General features: G+C 40.8%; 1 protein-coding gene across 1 annotated transcript; it reads left to right on the top strand.

Annotated features, from left to right (window-relative positions):
- Positions 1 to 11,007: 11,007 nt before the first annotated feature.
- LOC131134232 (alpha-(1,3)-fucosyltransferase 4-like) lies at positions 11,008 to 12,410 on the top strand. Its single transcript, XM_058079271.1, has one exon. It carries the CDS (start codon positions 11,199 to 11,201, stop codon positions 12,291 to 12,293), a length of 1,095 nt encoding a protein of 364 aa, XP_057935254.1. The 5' UTR covers positions 11,008 to 11,198; the 3' UTR covers positions 12,294 to 12,410.
- The last annotated feature ends 7,510 nt before the right edge of the window (positions 12,411 to 19,920 follow it).

Here is a 19,920-nt window from a genome sequence, read left to right as displayed (position 1 = left end):
AAAAACTCCCATTAAATGCCAATTTTCATCAAATTTATGTTACAATTCACTATTGGTTTTTCATTTTGTTCATTTTTACATTGTTTATGTTCATATTTCTCCACCAGATGGCGCTACTTTTGCCCATTCAACACATGCAGTATCATTTCATTCGTTTTTTCTGTGCTTTACCAGGGTACCATAACACTAAAATGATGAGTGTGTGTCTATTTATGTTGGAAAATGGTGTGTATGTTAAAAAAGAAAGGTGTGTTATGTTTGTTGTGTTTTCTTTTTGGATTAAAAACAGGTATGGAGCAGGAGCAGTGGAGCGGGGTCCGGGGTCCTGATGAAAAATACAAAAAGAAACAATATTAAAGTAAATATTAATATTTGTTATATTAATATTTACTTCCTACAGCCTGTATGATCCTTGTAATGTAAGCGTGATGTCATTATTCTTGCTAATCTTGCTAAAATACACTGGTGCTTGTCACTGATGTATTTCCAGAGAGGAAAAGCTAGCAGAAAACCAAATGGAGCATTATATACCCAAGCTAACCAGGCGGTGATCAGACATTTACAACAAAGTATCAGAACTTTTCCTGGAGAAGGAAAAGCTGCATGTACTTCATACACAATGAAACGGTAAGAAATATATATTTGAAAACACATTTTTATACCCAAAGTGAATTATTCCCCTCTTTTCCGCTTATTCTCATAATGAGCTTTAACATAAAAAAACTCTCTGTACATCACTGGTATGGCGGTATATAAACATAATCTTCTTTAAAGGGTTAAATGGCCCAAATTATAATTCATATTTCATATGTATATTTGAGGTACCTAAAAGATATATCTAAAAGAATGGAAACAAATATATGAATAGTTTATACAACATATTTTTGGTAAGCTGACAGATTTTGTCATTAGGGACAAATGAGTGAGGCGATTAAAGGAGCTCTTTTGGGTTATTATTATTTAAGATTTAGTCAAATGAGCGAACTGGAACACACTATCTTAAGCATTCATCCTTCCCTCACATAATTCAAAACACCATGATTACATTTGCAAATCAAATATTTACCATCCATCCTACCCAAATAGGTTCAGCAGATGAAACCGGACTAAGTCATGACTGCGGGGTGTTAGTGACGATGTCAATGTGTGTAAGGTAATAATATGGCGCTGTCGTTGCGCTGACCTTGAGCCACACAGTTGACCCCCTCCTGGCTGCGCCTTCAGGCGTCACTGCTGCTGACCGCGTCCTCGTTGTGTAGCCTCTGAGGGATACATCAGGAATTTTTAATGACATTGTGCATATTTGTGTGTTGAAACTGTGCTGCATTATGTACTGTATACCTATTACATGCAGTTTATCAGCCTCTCATATATATATATTTTTTTAATACTGAATAAAAATACTGAGAGTTGCCCTGCGTTATCGTCCCAACACATCTGCTGTTCATATTGTTTTCTTTTTTTAGCAGAAGTTGTTGGCGTGTCAATGGTGCTGTGAGGTCTGTGTGGGTGAAATTACCTTTTTTTTTTAACGCACACAGAGCTCACAGTCTCACTATCAAGTCAATCTGGAAGAAAAATATACTATAGCTTTATTTTTGTTTCCGTCTACATGGGAATGTGCCCTTTCACTGCACCTGTGGACATTTGTGCCGCTGTTTGTTTATGTCCGCTTCAGCGTGAATGGCGCTCATTGCTCCGATAAACTGACGCAGGCAAAATAACTTTGCCTTATTTTATACGTCATTTAATTTAAAACTAAAATATAAACCATCACACACCCAATGTGCTTTATTTTCCACTGAGCTACCCCCCTCAGAGTATATCTCATACGAGCAGCCTCAATTATGAGGATAATAATAGTGGCGGAACTATCGCCTGTGTCACTGTTTCTTTGTGATTAGGCGACTTGGGGGCTTTTTTAAAAGCCTTAACATGTGTAATGAATGCACTGCTGGCAAGCACCACGTTTACACAGCACTTTCAAAATGTTGTGGGTGTGAACTGATCAATGTTGTTGACGCTCCTCCTCGTCTCCTCGTCTCCTCGCTACAAGACAACCTGCATGCTAGCTATCATTAAGCCAAACCAGAAATACAGGATCTGGATAATCCACATTGTGTATTATTATCCCTTATGCTCTGTGCATATGTTTGTGTGTGTTTTTGTGAGTGTCGCACATACTAAAAGTATAAAAAATGCAATTCCCGGAATATGTTAAAAACATACGTACCTATTCATGTAGCAGTTGATTGCAAATGAGGGCAGGTTTCATTTGAATATGATCTTTATACAAAATAGCTCTTATAACTTGTTGAATGCCCATCCAGTTGTACAACTTGGATTGGACCATTTGAGGGGGGGTGATTTAACACAGATGGTGTCGGTTCTGGCTGCTCAGTACAATATGGCTAAGTTGAAAATAAGTGAACAACAATAGTCATTCATTTTCTAACCGCTTATCCTCACAAGGGTCATGGGGGGTGCTGGGGCCTATCCCAGCTGTCTACACCCTGGACTGGTGGCCAGCCAATCACAGGGCACGTATAGACAAACAACCATTCACACTCACATTCATACCTATGGACAATTTGGAGTCGCCAATTAACCTAGCATGTGGGAGAAAGCTGGAGTACCCGCAGAAAACCCACGTGGAGAACATGCAAACGCCACACAGAGATGGCCGAGGGTGGAATTGAACTCGGGTCTCCTAACTGTGAGGTCTGCATGCTAACCACTAGACCGCCGTGCAGCCTGAACAACAATATGATAACGATAAAAGACCAAGAACAGAAAAGATGTCAATTTTTTTCAATGTATGCCTTAGATTGGCCACAATAAAAGGCCGCTACAACATGTGCAGTTTAACTGGTGGTCCAAAGGGGGTCTGAAAACCAGTCAGGATTGGCTGCGACCATCATTTGCCTCAAATACCATATACAGTACACCCATCCAGAGCATCCCAAAAATGCTCAATGGGTGACATGTCGGGTGGCGATGCTTCCAGGAATTGTGTACAGACCCTTGCAACATGGGGTCATGCATTATCATTCTGCAACATGAGGTGATGCTTGTGGATGAATGACACAACCACGGGCCTCAGGCTATCATCACAGTATCTCTGTGCATTCAAAATGCCATCAGTAAAATGCAGCTGTGTTGTGGATGGAGCGGCATTGTGGCAGTGGGGTTATGTTATGTTATGTTATGTTATGTTATGTTATGTTATGTTACGTCTGTAATGTTATGTTGTTATGTTACGTATGTTATGTTACCTATGCTATGCTATGCTACATCTGTAATGTTATGTTATGTTACCTATGCTATGCTGTGCTATGCTATGCTATGCTATGCTACATATGTTATGTTATGTTATGTTACGTATGTTATGTTATGCTATGCTATGCTATGTTACATATGTTATGTTGTGTTACGTATGTTATGTTATGTTATGTCTGTAATATTATGTTGTTATGTTACATATGTTATGTTACGCATGTTGTTACCTATGCTATGCTATGCTATGCTATGCTACGTCTGTAATGTTGTTATTTTACGTATGTTATGTTACGTATGTTATGTTATGCTATGCTATGTATGTTACATATGTTGTGTTATGTTACGTATGTTATGTTATGCTATGCTATGCTACGTATGTTACATATGATATGTTATGTTACGTATGTTATGTTATGCTATCCTATGTTATGTTATGCTATCCTATGTTATATTACGTATGTTATGTCATGTTATGTTACGTATGTTATATTACGTATGTTATGCTATGCTGTGCTATGCTATGTTACATATGTTACGTATGTTACGTATGTTATGTTTTGTTACGTATGTTATGTTATGCTATGCTACGTTATATTACATATGTTATGTTATGTTATGTTACGTATGTTATGGCCTACAAGCACAAGTGCATTTTATTGACGGCATTTTGAAGACAGGCTGCAAGAGATGTGTGGTAAAGAAAATGGAAGCATATTTGGGACGGTATTTGAAACAAATGGTGGTCACAGCAGATAGTACCCCCCCCCCCCCATCCACCTCCCCAACCTAAGGCACACCTGTGCAGTACTCACGCCGCCTCACCAGCATTTGATATGTCCCACCTGTGAGGCGGATAGATTATACGTCATGAATGATGAATGCTCACTAAGACAGATTTAGACAGATTTGTGGAACAATAATAGAGCGAGATCGGCCTTTTGTAGGAACAAAAGACAGCTCATGAATAATGGGAGCAAAACACAAAACTGTTGCGTTTCCGTTGAGTGTAGTTTCAATGTGAAAACTCTCAATTTCCCAAATGCTTGTAAGACTATTAAGAACGTTTGCCTTCAGCAAGCCACACAATATCAGCACTCCTTCGAGTCCTTAAGGGGTGTTTTTGGCAGCCCACTAGCGACTATACTGTACAAACTGGTATGACTACTATTGCACGTCAATGCTCCGATTAACCGCCGTTTCCTATAGTCTACAAAAGCAAATGACAGTTGGAGTCTGTGCATTGCTGGAAAAAAAAAGAAAACATTGGCATTAACAGCTGTGGCTGTAGGCGACCTCGCTGTTGTTGGGAAAACTGAACACTTGGCCTACCGGTGTTTACAATGAACTCATCAGCAGCATATTGGCTGAGCTGATTGCTCCTTGCTGTTATTACAGTAGATCGGGCGGTCATTTTGAAGGGGGGGTACTGTCGCGGTACTACTACCGGAATTTCATTCATTCATTTTCTACCGCTTTTTCCTCACGAGGGTCGCGGGGGGTGCTGGAGCCTATCCCAGCTGTCTTTGGGCGAGAGGCGGGGTACACCCTGGACTGGTCGCCAGCCAATCACAGGGCACATATAGACAAACAACCATTCACACTCACATTCATACCTATGGACAATTTGGAGTCGCCAATTAACCTAGCATGTTTTTGGAATGTGGGAGGAAACCGGAGTACCCGGAGAAAACCCACGCATGCACGGGGAGAACATGCAAACTCCACACAGAGATGGCCGAGGGTGGAATTGAACCCTGGTCTCCTAGCTGTGAGGTCTGCGCGCTAACCACTAGACCGCCGTGCCGCCACTACCGGAATTTGAAAATGTAATTTTCTGTAATTAGAAAATGTTTCGCTGCTAATCACTTATGATTGATAGACGAGATGGAATAATAGTCGCAGTCTAGCCGTTAGCCTGGTCGTCTGGCTAGCACTACAACCACAATTAAGTATGTTGCGGGGCTGTCTCCATGCCATTATTGCTAAAGGAATATAGCTTCTAAACACCAACAAATCCTGCTAAAAGTGGTTGAGTAGTGACAAGCGTTATATTATAAAATATAAAATATGTATAATGTCAATAAGCTGTGAATATTCCAAATAATATTGAGTTACTGTGCTCGCTTTCCAGACTGTCTGCATTCCAGCACATAGTATATCTCATAAGGAGACTGAAGCTTCACTCAGCTCTGTCTGCTTTGCTTTGAAGCAGCAGGGGGGTGGGGGGGGGGGGGTGCTGCGGGGGTTGCGGGGTTCAGTCAAGTTGGAACAAGTCGGTCTCTGACTTATCAATCCACCTACAAATGATGATGATCCTGCAACACATTTAACACGTCTGGCACGAACACCAGCCAGGGAGCAAGTAGACGCTCTATTTAGTATGAACATTTGGTTTAACACTTTTACTGGTTACTTTTGAGTAGTTTACACAGCGGATAGAATGACATGTTTTTAAAAGGCAAAATATTAAAAGTATAAAAAATCAGCAGGGTTTTAACAGCCTGGCATCTGACTAAAAAACAGCATGAAGTCGGCGGTCACGTTTCAGTTATTAGGAGAGGGTAGAAGCACATAGTGTTCCATTTCAACTCAACAACCCTCCATATGTATATCATTTTCTATGCCGCTTATCCTCACAGGGGTCGCGGGTGTGCTGGCTTCGGGCGAGACCCTCCGGGGTACACACTGGACTGGTTGCCAGGGTGGCACATATAGACAAACAACCATTCACACTCACATTCATACCTATGGACAATTTGGAGTCGCTAATTAACCTGGCATGTTTTTAGGAATGTGGAATTGAATGCATCACATAATCAGTTCACAGTTCCACATGTAGGAAGTAGGAAGAAGCAAAGCTTATTAAATCCTACCCCTCCATCTGCTACAATCAGTAACTGTTACATTTGTTCACTTCCTGCTTTCCTAATATAATTAAAAATGTTTTTATTAAATTATTAAAATTATTAAATCTAATTATATTTTATTATATTATATATTTATTAATTTTTATTAATTAAATTATTTTTTTTATTTATTTTTTTATTTATTTTTTAGGTAATTGGTTATTTTTAGCCTTATGCATTATTTTTGCTGTTTGAAGATTAACTAGGGGCTGCACGGTGGTCTAGTGGTTAGCGTGCAGACCTCACAGCTGGGAGACCCGAGTCAATCCCACCCTCGGCCATCTCTGTGTGGAGTTTGCATGTTCTCCCCGTGCATGCGTGGGTTTTCTCCGGGTATTCCGGTTTCCTCCCACATTCCAAAAACATGCTAGGTTAATTGGCGACTCCAAATTGTCCATAGGTATGAATGTGAGTGTGAATGGTTGTTTGTCTATATGTGCCCTGTGATTGGCGTGTACCCCGGCTCTCGCCCAAAGACAGCTGGGATAGGCTCCAACCCCCCCCCCCCCCCACACTCTCGTGAGGAAAAGCCATAGCAAATGAATGAAATTAATGAAGATTAACTATATCAGCAAGTTTAACACATCTTAAAATAATGCCCGTCAACTATCCATCAGTCGGTTATCGATACGGTAGCTGTAAGCTTCATTTCTAACTTAGCATGTGAGTGTCATGTTAGCACCGTAGCGTACTTTGATGCTAGTGATGCTAACATCGGCCACTTGGGACACTTCAATTAAAGCTACAGACACACAAAAAGGCTTGTTGCCAGTTCAGTTTACTAAAAACAATTTCAAGGTTAACAATATTGTGGGACCCGTGAAATTTTTGGGGGGAATATCACGAGTCTCATGTAGATTGTTGTGTGTTGTTGTTGCCGTTATACAAGTGTAGCCTTTATATCCTCCAGCTTTACCACTCTTGATTGTGTGTCCCTCTCTGCCTGGCACTCATTGACTCCTCATTGCCTGTAAGGGGCTTTTAGTGGGCCTCGTGTGGCCGGGTTACAGATAGATGTGTGGCCCTCGGGGGCCCGCAGGCAGAGAGCAACACTGATCATGTCAGACAGGCCCGGACGGCTGCATAAGATCATCATCGCCCCGGCAGTGGAGTGAATCGCCTCAGTGGCACTTTCACACAACCCCTGACCTCTGGTGTAACCTCTGAGGTCACGATCAAGGTCAGGGGTCACAGAGGGTCTCTGTGATCAGGGTGCTAGCGACCCCCCCCCCTCTACCATTCGTCTTCTATCTGTTCCTCTATCGCTCACACCGACCGGGACCAATTGAGACATCCTGTCCCCAGAGAGTGCAAAAAGAGAAAATCAATAGGGAAGATGAGTGATTACCTGGAGTCTCATTGGAGAAGACTCTCTCTATGGGATGGGTGTCCAACTTCATCACTATTAGAGCTCCTTTGACTGAAAGAAAATGAGTTTTATTTTTATGACTGGCAACATTTAAATTGTACCTCATTTGCATCTTGGACACAAACACACAAAGCTAAATTTGTTCTCAATCAGAAATCTGGTTCTACCATATCTTATTTATTGTGTGGAAATATGGGGTAATAACTATAAAAGCAATCTTCACTCGCTAAATGTACTGCAAAAAAGGTCAGTAAGGATAATTCATAATGCCGCCTTCCGAGAACATACTAACTCCTTATTTCTAAAATCACAAATACTTAAACTTGCTGATATAGTTCATCTAATAATGCATAAGGCTAAAAATAACCAATTACCTAAAAATATCATCCAATACTTCTCTACAAGAGAGGAGAAAGATGATCTCCGGGAAGAACTACATTTGAAAAACACGTATATGCTAGGACTACGTTAAAAAGCCATAGCATTTCAGTATGTGGAATCAAACTATGGAATGGATTGAGTAAGGAACTCAAACAATGCACAACGATGAGCCAATTCAAGAAACAATACAAGCAGTTGATGTTTGCTAAATACAAGGATGAAAAGTCTTGAACCAGTCATGATGTGCTATATATATCACTATATTGACACTTACTATGGTACCCATTATGTAATTGGATGGTCATATCACCTCGTACTTCAGTACGTGACAAAAAATAAAAACATTAAAAATATATATAAATAATACTTTAATTAATAAAAAATAATAAATATATAATACAATAAAATATAATTAAATTTAATAATTTTAATAATTTAATTTAAAAAATAATACAACATTTTAAATTATATTAGGAAAGCAGGAAGTGAACAAATGTAACAGTTACTGATTGTAAAAGTACCAGATGGAGGGGTAGGATTTAATAAGCTTTGCTTCTTCCTACTCCTTTTGGACATGTGGAACTGTGAACTGATTATGTGATGCATTCAATTGTAATCTGATGCATGTTCAAATGAAATTAAACCATTACACACAGAAATGAATTTTGACGACAAAAAGTGGGTAAAAAACAAGCAAATAAAAATGCCCAGCACCGTGCCCAAGTGCAGATCGAACTGCATTCCCTCCAACACAAAGTCACAAAAGCAGATAAAAATGAAACAAAACCGCACAAGCCCATTTACACGTCACTTCCAAACCACGCTAACCTCCACTATTCCTGTGGGCCAGACATACACTACATGTGTTTATAATATGGAGCGTAAGACTGCTGTGGTGTCTCGGGCCAACCCCAGATAACCCCCCCCCTCCTCCTCCAGGGCAGGACGTCAGATGAAGAATCGTCTGAAAATAGAATGGCTGAGCTGAAAGGGAAAGGATAAATAATGCAGAAAGAATACAAAACCTTGGCTCTTATGGGGAACAACTCATCACACACATGCACAGACACGCAGAGGTCTCACTCTTTTTTTTCTTCTTCTATTTGTGCTGCCCCCTCCGTGAAGAAAAGTGAACGGATGTCACAGGAAGGAGGAGGACCCAGTGGAGAAAGATCTTGCCTCATCTCCACCTCCTTGCCTGCATGCCAAGATTCCCGCGTCCGTCCAGGATTTAAAGCAAACTCTCGAGGGAGGGGGATTGAGGGAATGATGTTGTCTGAGCCACACGCCGTGTTTTTTTCCTGCGTTGCAAAACAGCTGTTTTATCATTTTTACACGGGGTCTGCTGTCTAGCAATGACATCAGTCACTAAGGTCAAAACCAAGGAGCATCCTCGCACTGTGGATGGAGGACCCAACATCTCAAAGTCTCCCTGCCCAGTGCCTTATTTTATACTGAATAGTAACTCAAAAGCAAAAGCAAACAAACATGTACCCAACCCAGCTTATTTCAATGTCACTACAATACAGTAAAACACTACAGGGGGCTCCTCACACTCATGATAGTGCTTTAGAGATTTAGGCTTGTGTATGGAGACACCTAGTGCTAGAATGGCAGTATTAAAGTATTAAAACCTTCTACTACTATTTTTACCAGCAGTAAAAAAATAATAATTTTTAAGTAAATAAAAACAGTTTTTACGATGCATTTATTAATTTATTTTTAACATAATTAATGTTATAAAATAAATAATTAAATGATGAAATATTACCCCAAGACCATAGTTTTAGTAGTAGTAAAATTATTTAATATATTATGCATATTTTTAAAATAATAAAATGAATTATTTTAAAATAATAATTGAATGAAATTATTTTATTATTCATTTTTATTCATTATTTTATTTATTCATTTTAAAATGAATTATTTTAAAATAATAAAATGAATTACTGACCTTCATTAGGGGAGTGGAATTAATTATTTTTAACAGTAGGATTATTATATCAGTCTTAGTTTTATTTAAGGATTATTATACAAAAAAGTGGTTTAGTGAAATATTTCCTGATCATGTTTTCTATAATAATGAATATACATGAAACCAAAACAGTAAAAAAATAAGTAAATACAGTTTTTATGATGCATTTATTAATTTATTTTTTACATAATTAATGTTATAAAATAAATAATTAAATAATGAAATATTACCCCGAGACCATAGAATTAATAGTTTTAGCAGTAGTAGTAAAATTATTTAATATATTATGCATACTTTTAAAATAATAAAATGAATTATTTTAAAATAATAATAAAATGAAATTATTTTATTATTCATTTTTTTATTCATTCATTTTAAAATGAATTATTTTAAAATAATAAAATCAATTACTGACCTTCATTAGGGTAGTGGAATTAATTATTTTTATCAGTAGGATTATTATATCAGTCTTAGTTTTATTTAAGGATTATTATACAAAAAAAGTGGTTTAGTGAAATATTTCCTGATCATTTTTTCTATAATAATTATGAAAATACATGAAACCAAATAAGAATATTTGTGTCAAATACATTATTTTTAGCAGTACTATATTGATTAGTATCTTAAAAGAAAACCTATAAATTCTATTCAAATGTTTATAATTTTAATTCATACATATAACTAATATGAACAATTAAACATAGCTTCTAACACATTTTAAGACTTGTTTTAATTCAAAATTATCATTAAAAAAATATTGTATAAATTGATAAAATATTACTTTGTTGCACACAATCCAATTCTAAAAAATCTACTTATTTTTTGAAATTGTATTACTATTTTTTAAATGTAATTTTTAGAGTACACAATATGCGTAATATGGTAAAATAATGCAATAAGGTAGTAGACTACAGTACTATGGATCTACACTACTTATAACTATTATTGAAGTCTAAATTGTTGGTACCAAAACACCCCAGTAATAATCCACTGTACCCTTAAAGATACAATGATGTACTTTGTATTTTGAAATACACAGTATAACGTCATTTATTGGTGCCAGCGGTTGTTTACCCAGTCTAAAAGAGGCTGAGAGGCCGGGTACAAAAGCCTCTTTCACCGGTATGAGGAACCCTGAAGAACCCTGCCGCGTCAAAACGGGAGAAAAAAAAAAGGTGTGAGCAAACAGGACCAGATCCAAGCGTGACTGGAGGACTGAGGGACATCTAGAGGAACATCAATGCCATGAAGACAACTCCAGCCGGGTTCTAGTAGAGTTGTGGCACCCATGGGAGTTGGGTCTCGATCAAACAGACGCTTAAATTGGTCCAAAAAAGATGTTTTTTTCCGTGTATCCTGCACCGTGGCAGCTTTGTTCGCTTTTCTCTTCCTGCTCGGGGTTTGTTTACGCCACTTGCCGGAACCACTCCCGCTGCAACACCGCAGTGTTTCCGGTTCCGAGCGGGAGGTAACGCTTTTGATTTGGACTCATCCCTTCGGCCGGTACCGGGAACTTCCGGATTGTTCCGCGCTTTACGACATCGACGGCTGCGTGGTGACGGATGACGAGCGCGCGTACACTCACGCGGACGCAGTGGTGGTGCACCACCGTGACGTCGCCACCGGAAGTGCTAAGCTGCCCCCTGAACCTCGCCCTGATGGGCAGAAGTGGGTGTGGTTGAACTATGAGTCTCCAGTTCACACCCCGGCTCTGTGGAGCATGGAGGGGGTCTTCAACCTCACCATGAGCTACCGCGCAGACTCGGACATCTTCCTCCCGTACGGGTACCTGGTCCCGGAAGGGGTCCAGAAGAATGGTGGCCACCCACTCCAAGTATCCTCTAGATCTCGCCCCCGCCTCGTTGCGTGGGTGGTCAGCAACTGGGTGGAGTCCCACGCCCGTGTGGCCTTCTACCATGAACTCCGCCAACACGTCCAAGTGGACGTGTTTGGCAGAGCGGGGCGGAAGTTACCTGAAGGCAGCATGAGCGTGATTGGACTCGTGAAACGGTACCAGTTCTATCTGGCCCTGGAGAACTCCCAGCATACGGATTACATCACAGAGAAGCTGTGGAACGCCGTGTTGGCCGGCGCTGTGCCTGTAGTTCTGGGTCCAGCTCGGAAAAACTACGAGCGTTTCCTACCCCCCGAGGCCTTCATCCACGTGGACGACTTCCCCACGGTTCAAGGCCTGGCCCGCTACTTGCTGATGCTTAAGCGGGACCCTGTGCACTTGATGCGGCACCTGCGCTGGAGGAGGGACTTCAGTGTGTATCAGCCTGTCTTCTGGACAGAACACTACTGTACGGCCTGCATGGCGGTCAGGAAGAACCGGGGCAGGACTAATGTGGTTCAGGACTTGACTCTATGGTTTGAGTCCTAATGATTATTTATCATCTGTTTTAAACATCCTCTATTGTGCAAAAAGTAACATTAATATATGTTGCTAGGATACTGGTGTCAAACTCCAGGTCCGGGGGCCATATGCGGTCGGTGAAAGCCTGGGAATAATGTGTGTCAATAATGAAATTTTGTATTTATTATTTCATTCAGGGGCGGCACGGCGGTCGAGTGGTTCACGCGCAGACCTCACAGCTAGGAGACCAAGGTTCAATTCCACCCTCAGCCATCTCTGTGTGGAGTTTGCCCAAAAACATGCTAGGTTAATTGGCGACTCCAAATTGTCCATAGGTATGAATGTGAGTGTGAATGGTTGTTTGTCTATATGTGCCCTGTGATTGGCTGGCCACCAGTCCAGGGTGTACCCCGCCTCTCACCCGAAGACAGCTGGGATAGGCTCCAGCACCCCCGCGACCCTCGTGAGGAAAAGCGGTAGAAAATGAATGAATGAATGAATTATTTCATTCAGCTTTATTATCTGATCATGTAATATTATTATTATTATTATAGTCAAAAATAAATGCTTGAACTTTGAATCAAACCTAATACCAACTGCAATCAAGCGTTTGCGCTAACTTGCAATGAGTCTCTTACAGTGCTTCGGAGGAATTTTAGCCCACGCATGCATGGGGAGAACATGCAAACTCCACGCAGAGATGGCCGAGGGTGGAATCGAACCCTGGTCCTCCTAGCTGTGAGGTCTGTGCGCTAACCACTCGATCGCCGTGCCGCCTTATTATTATTATTATTATAGTAAAAAATAAATGCTTGAACTTTGAACCAAACCTATTACCAACTGCAATCAAGCGTTTGTGCTAACTTGCAATGAGTCTCTTACAGTGCTTTGGAGGAATTTTAGCCCACTCATCTTTGCCAAATTGTTGTCATTCAGCCCCAATCGAGGCTTTTCCAGCATGAAGCCCAGCTGTCTTGGGGCGAGAGGCGGGGTACACCCTGGACTGGTGGCCAGCCAATCACAGGGCACATATAGACAAACAACCATTCACACTCATATTCATACCTATGGACAATTTGGAGTCGCCAATTAACCTAGCATGTTTTTGGAATGTGGGAGGAAACCGGAGTACCTGGGGGAAAAAAACCCACGCATGAACGGGGAGAACATGCAAACTCCTCACAGAAATGCTGAGGGTGGACTTGAACTCGGGTCTCCTAGCTGTGAGGCCTGCGTGCTCACCACTTGTCCACCATGTTGCCCTGCACATATTTAATATATACAAATTCTATCTTATTTTTTCATTTGTTTTGCACAAAAACAACCTAAAAGTTAAGTAAGATATGTTTCATGTGTCTTTGTCCCGTCCTCCCATCCTACCCTAACAGCCAAATAGAACAAGATGATGAAAGCAAAGATCTGCCCACCCAAAATGTCCCCGAGGTCGGTCCTACTGTATAGAATCTCTGTTGTGCTTCGTGATTAGAACGAGCCTGCAAGCTGTTAAAGTTACACAAATGGCGTGCGACAACCAGTCGTACCCGATACACTTTCAACCGCTAGTCTGGAACCTCTTTGAACTTCTCAATCTGGTTTTGCTCAAATTTTTCCATCACCGTGTTCCCCTCCCATTTTAACCACTCATTTGCGTTGCTGCTATTCAGACAATAGACTAGTATTGAAAGTACTAGTTTGAGGGAATGGATGGATTTGGAGGCTTGGCATTCCGATGAGGATATTGGCTAATGAGCTGCTAGGAATGGTAGCCGTGACATTTATTTGAAAGCCTAGCAATATAGCTTTACATATACATTAAGTGGATTCCCTGTTGCGTGTTCATGGGATTATGAGGTTGGAGCGGTTGTGGTCCATCTGAGCACATTATTGCTGATAGACTTAAAGTGGTTTGAACAGCTGTGCAGGCTCAATTTATGTGGCGCGACATCGTTGTCCTGCCGAGTGGGGGGGGGGACATCTGGGGGGGGTTGACGACGTAGAGTGTTAATTTTGTGACAGGGGCGCCGGTTCATAGAGGTGTACATTTCAAACCACCCTTGCAGCGCAGCTTCGGAGTCTTTGGAGCAAGTGAAGCAGGCCTTTTTTAGCTTTGCTTTAGCGATACAGGTCATTGGCTGGAATACATCAGCAACCTCGGCTAAATCTCATTATAGTCGTCCCTGGTCCATCACTGTTAATTGGGTCCACTAGGATGCAATATTAACAGATGGGATGTTTTCATAGAGCATACTAAACCTGTTTATGACTATTTAAATACAGTTTTAGAGCCCTGTAGACATGAAATAACACCCCTACAGTCACCTTTACACTCCGATTATTTTTTTAATTCACTAATGCACAGGATCACTGCAGGGGCCGCTTCTTATAGCATAGCAGGCAGCTGTACTAACAGCTAATTTTTATGCAAATTTATGCAATTTTTTTGTCATGTTGTATTCATTCATTGATTCATTTTCGACCGCTTATCCTCACAAGGGTCACAGGGTGCTGGAGCCTATCCTCGTCTTCGGGCGAGAGGCCGGGTACACCCTGGACTGGTGGCCAGCCAATCACAGGCCACATATAGACAAACAACCATTCACACTCACATTCATACCTATGGACAATTTGGAGTCGCCAATTAACCTAGCATGTTTTTGGAATGTGGGAGGAAACCGGAGTACCCGGAGAACATGCAAACTCCACACAGAGATGGCCGAGGGTGGAATTGAACCCTGGTCTCCTAGCTGTAAGGTTTACGTGCTAACCACTCGACCGCCGTGCAGCCCATAATGCCTCATATTTAATATTCAATTCACTAGCAAGATCTCATAGTGTATATACTGGTCATATATTTTATATTATCTTGTAAATTGTATTTGTATATAATCCTGGGTAAAATTGTTAATTTGTTAGTACTTTTAGGTTGTTTATATTGTTTATATTTTACTGTTTAATTAGCTCTGTCCTCATTGCTGCTGTGCAATGCAAATTTCCCCAATTGAGGGACAAATAAAGACTATTATTATCTTATCTTATCTGACACAAAGATGTTGTGCTTTTTAAGCAGTATATACACAAAAGAAAATAAAAATATTGATATAATATTTGATTTGAACCTTCGTCAGAGCATTTTATGTCCTATCCATCACTTGCAAGCACGCAAGGTCATTGATGACACAGGAAGTGTTACATATAAGGTACATATACATTAAATCCGGACATGTACTCTCAAGCTTTACCTTCAGTTTACCTTGAAATCACCCTGACAAGACGATTTCCATGGTCTTTGACGCCGAATACAAAATCAGTGGATATGATTTTGTTGCACAGCCGCGGTCGTGAGAGAGAGAGAGAGGAGGTTAATACGGTTAAAAAAGCAAAAAAAAAAAAAAACAGCATGCAGATGGTAAACTACAGAACACAGATGATTTCATAAAAAAAAAAAAACAAAGAGTATGAAAACAGTAACTTGTCCTTCTGCAGGATTAAATATTAGCTGACAACTTTCCAGGGGCTGAGGTGAGTCGTTGCTTAGCAACAAGGTGAAATATTGAATTTATCAATATGAGAAGGCGATTTAAAGGTATAGTATCCATACTGTTCCACAGGATAAAGAGGGTGCTATGATGAATACTTAAGAATCTATTCAATATAAAGCTCTTAACTACCAGTTTCCTTTCCGGGCCTTCTTTTTTTTTTTAAACTTGAGTGCCATTCATAACCTACATGGCCGCCGGGCTCGAGACACAGTAATCTCATTTGTACAGCAACAGATGTTTCTCTTAAAAACATCCGTTGACTGGGGAGTAAAAAAGTCTGCCTGGCGTTCTCTCAGGAGATGAAAGAGGCGCGTCTAATCACGGTGTCACATTGCGAGACATATTGACTTACAGCACGTTTTACTCTGTAGTCAAACATAAACAAGTCTCCCTCTATATGTCTTTCACATAGTATATATATATATATATATATACTGTATATGGATGTACATACATCATGAAGTTTTCATGTTCTCATATATACGCAAAAGGGGTTTGAGCCCATGCATATGAAAGCAGCGCTCTGGACAAATAAACAGCACAGTAATCTGACGGCTGGTTTCCCATGGCTGTGTCTCACTGGCCCGTGGACCTTCCACTCTGTCTCACTGATGGCTCCTGTGTGATTGCAATCATCCATCTTACTGTCAACGGCAACAAAAAAAGGGCAAGAAAGGGGAAATCACACAGACACACACTTCCTCAGTCTCGCTCCCTCGTGTCCAGCAAACAAGCTGTGAGCAGAGGTAACGTATAAACCTTTCACAATTGGCTTTACATAGACAAGAGTGTGTGTGTGTGTGAGCACATACGGTCATTCGCCGGGAACATGAGTGGGCGTGCATCTCTTGGTTCGTCTGTGGCTGCCCCATTATACTGCATGATCAGTCACTGGAGTGTACATGGGGGTAGCAGGAGGTGGTGAGAGAGGGAGGGAGGGAGCGGAGGGGGGGACATGTCTGATCTTGCAGCTGATCAAAAGCACCAGAGACTTGTTCCCTTGTGGCCATGCAAGCAGGGCCTCATATCAACATGTCTCTGTTCAGTAGACAGGAAAAACAAGAAGGGGGGAGACATGGGAGGGGGGGGTGGATTGGCAAGAAACATGCAGGCAAAAAGCACCAGATGAAAGGATGCTAAGGATACGGCAATGATACATAACTACACTTATGCATGTTGTCTCTCTGATTAAGCCTATTAAAAGAGGTGGTGTTGTTGGATGCTTTAGATCAGGGGGGTGTCCATGATGTAGATTGGGAGGGTAGTGTGGGCTGATTGCATGTGTCTTACCCGGGGTGTCATCCTACAAACAACACAAAACACTTAAAGCTTAACAACGCATTCTTTAGGGTGCTGCAATGACGTCAGCCTCTGTCTTGGCTCTAGGAATCCTCTGACTCCCTCTGATGAACAGAGGCACCATTGCAGCACCATCCATCCATTTTCTGTGCTCCTTATCCTATGATGAAGTGTATATTTATTTGGTACAGTGTTAAGTTACTGTGTGATGAGTTTAGTGTTCTTTGTAAAATGACACCGTGAGTCAGAGTGTTATTCATTTATTTTCTATACCGCTTATCGTCACGAGGGTCGTGGGCGTGTTGGAGCCTATCCCAGCTGTCTTCGGGCGAGAGGCGGAGTACACCCTGGACTGGTGGCCAGCCAATCACAGGGCACATATAGACAAACAACCATTCACACTCACATTCATACCTATGGACAATTTGGAGTCGCCAATTAACCTAGCATGTTTTTGGAATGTGGGAGGAAACCGGAGTACCCGGAGAAAAACCCACGCATAGAGAGAACATGCCCGAGGGTGGAATCGAACTAGCTGTGTGGCATGCACGCTAACCACTCATTCACCGTGCAGCAGAGTCAGAATGTTCTATTGAGTCATGACTTCCTGCAATTTGCAATGGGTTGAGAAGCTCATTTTGAGTTTTTTTTCATAGCTCGTGATTGGCTCCTGTCACATCCTCATGGATCAGTTGCCATCGCATGGTCTGTGATGTAATTATGTATATTATATATATTATATTATATCAGCTGTTCACCCCAAATAAGGACAAAAGGACAAATCAATCACACTTCGATTCTTTACTTGAGGAACGGTACCTTCAATATAAAAATGATCTATTAAAAGTACATCAATGTGTAAACATTTGGCCCGTTTGGAGTAATACACTCACTGGACACATCATTTGAGGTATTCATACAGTATATTATACAGTATATTATGCTGGTGTAGACAGGTTGCTTTAATTAGCTCAGTGAGAGAGGTATAATATTAGATGCGGTAATAAACCAACTGGTGAGTCCGGACACTAAAGTGGGTTGTGGACTGCTTGTCAAACATAAAAAAATAATAATAATTACTTGAAAAATAAAATAAAATATATATATATATATATTTATATATATATATAGCTTGAATATATGCGTGTATATATATATATATATATATATATATATATATATATATATATATATATATATATATATATATATATATATATATATATATATGTATATATATGGCTTGAATATATATATGTATATACAGTGAAGAAAATAAGTATTTGAACACCCTGCTATTTTGCTATTTCTCCCACTTAGAAATCATGGAGGGGTCTGAAATTTTCATCGTAGGTGCATGTCCACTGTGAGAGAGATAAACTAAAAAGAAAAATCCAGAAATCACAATGCATGATTTTTTAACAATTTATTTGTGTGATACAGCTGCAAATAAGTATTTGAACACCTGTGTATCATCTAGAATTCTGACCCTGAAAGACCTGTTAGTCTGCCCATTAGAAGTCCACCTGCACTCCATGTATCATCCTGAATCAGATGCACCTGTTTGAGGTCGTTAGCTGCATAAAGACACCTGTCCACCCCATACAATCAGTAAGACTTTAACTTGTAACATGGCGAAGACCAAAGAGCTGTCCAAAGACACCAGAGACAAAATTGTACACCTCCACAAGGCTGGAAAGGGCTACGGAGCAATTACCAAGCAGCTTGGTGAAAAAAGGTCCACTGTTGGAGCTATCATTAGAAAATGGAAGAAGCTAAACATGACGGTCAATCTCAATCGGAGTGGAGCCCCATGCAAGATATCACCTCGTGGGGTCTCAATGATTCTAAGAAAGGTGAGGAATCAGCCCAGAACTACACGACAGGACTTGGTCAATGACCTGAAAAGAGCTGGGACCACCGTTTCCAAGGTTACTGTAGGTAATACACTAAGACGTCATGATGTGAAATCATGCATGGCACGAAAGGTTCCCCTGCTTAAACCAGCACATGTCAAGGCCCGTCTTAAGTTTGCATATGACCATTTGGATGATACAGAGGAGTCATGGGAGAAAGTTTTATGGTCAGATGAGACCAAAATAGAACTTTTTGGTCATAATTCCAATAAGCGTGTTTGGAGGAAGAAGAATGAAGAGTACAATCCGAAGAACACCATCCCTACTGTGAAGCATGGGGGTGGTAGCATCATGCTTTGGGGGTGTTTTTCTGCACATGGGACAGGACGAGTGCACTGCATTAAAGAGAGGATGACTGGGGCCGTGTATTGTGAGATTTTGGGGAACAACCTCCTTCCCTCTGTCAGAGCATTGAAGATGGGTCGTGGCTGGGTCTTCCAACACGACAACGACCCGAAGCACACAGCCAGGAAAACCAAGGAGTGGCTCTGTAAGAAGCATATCAAGGTTCTAGCATGGCCCAGCCAGTCTCCAGACCTGAACCCAATCGAAAATCTTTGGAGGGAGCTCAAACTCCGTGTTTCTCAGCGACAGCCCAGAAACCTGACTGATCTAGAGAAGATCTGTGTGGAGGAGTGGGCCAAGATCCCTCCTGCAGTGTGTGCAAACCTGGTGAAAAACTACAGGAAACGTTTGACCTCTGTAATAGCAAACAAAGGCTACTGTACCAAATATTAACATTCATTTTCTCAGGTGTTCAAATACTTATTAGCAGCTGTATCACACAAATAAATTGTTAAAAAAATCATGCATTGTGATTTCTGGATTTTTCTTTTTAGTTTATCTCTCTCACAGTGGACATGCACCTACGATGAAAATTTCAGACCCCTCCATGATTTC

Source organism: Doryrhamphus excisus, chromosome 8 (assembly GCF_030265055.1).
Source record: "Doryrhamphus excisus isolate RoL2022-K1 chromosome 8, RoL_Dexc_1.0, whole genome shotgun sequence".
Taxonomy (NCBI): domain Eukaryota; kingdom Metazoa; phylum Chordata; class Actinopteri; order Syngnathiformes; family Syngnathidae; genus Doryrhamphus; species Doryrhamphus excisus.
Note: the sequence above shows the minus strand (reverse complement) of the source record. Positions and strands in the feature narration are given on the sequence as shown.

Excerpts from the sequence above, each read along its gene's own strand:
- LOC131134232 (XM_058079271.1), top strand. The coding sequence starts at position 11,199 with ATGGGAGTTGGGTCTCGATCAAACAGACGCTTAAATTGGTCCAAAAAA.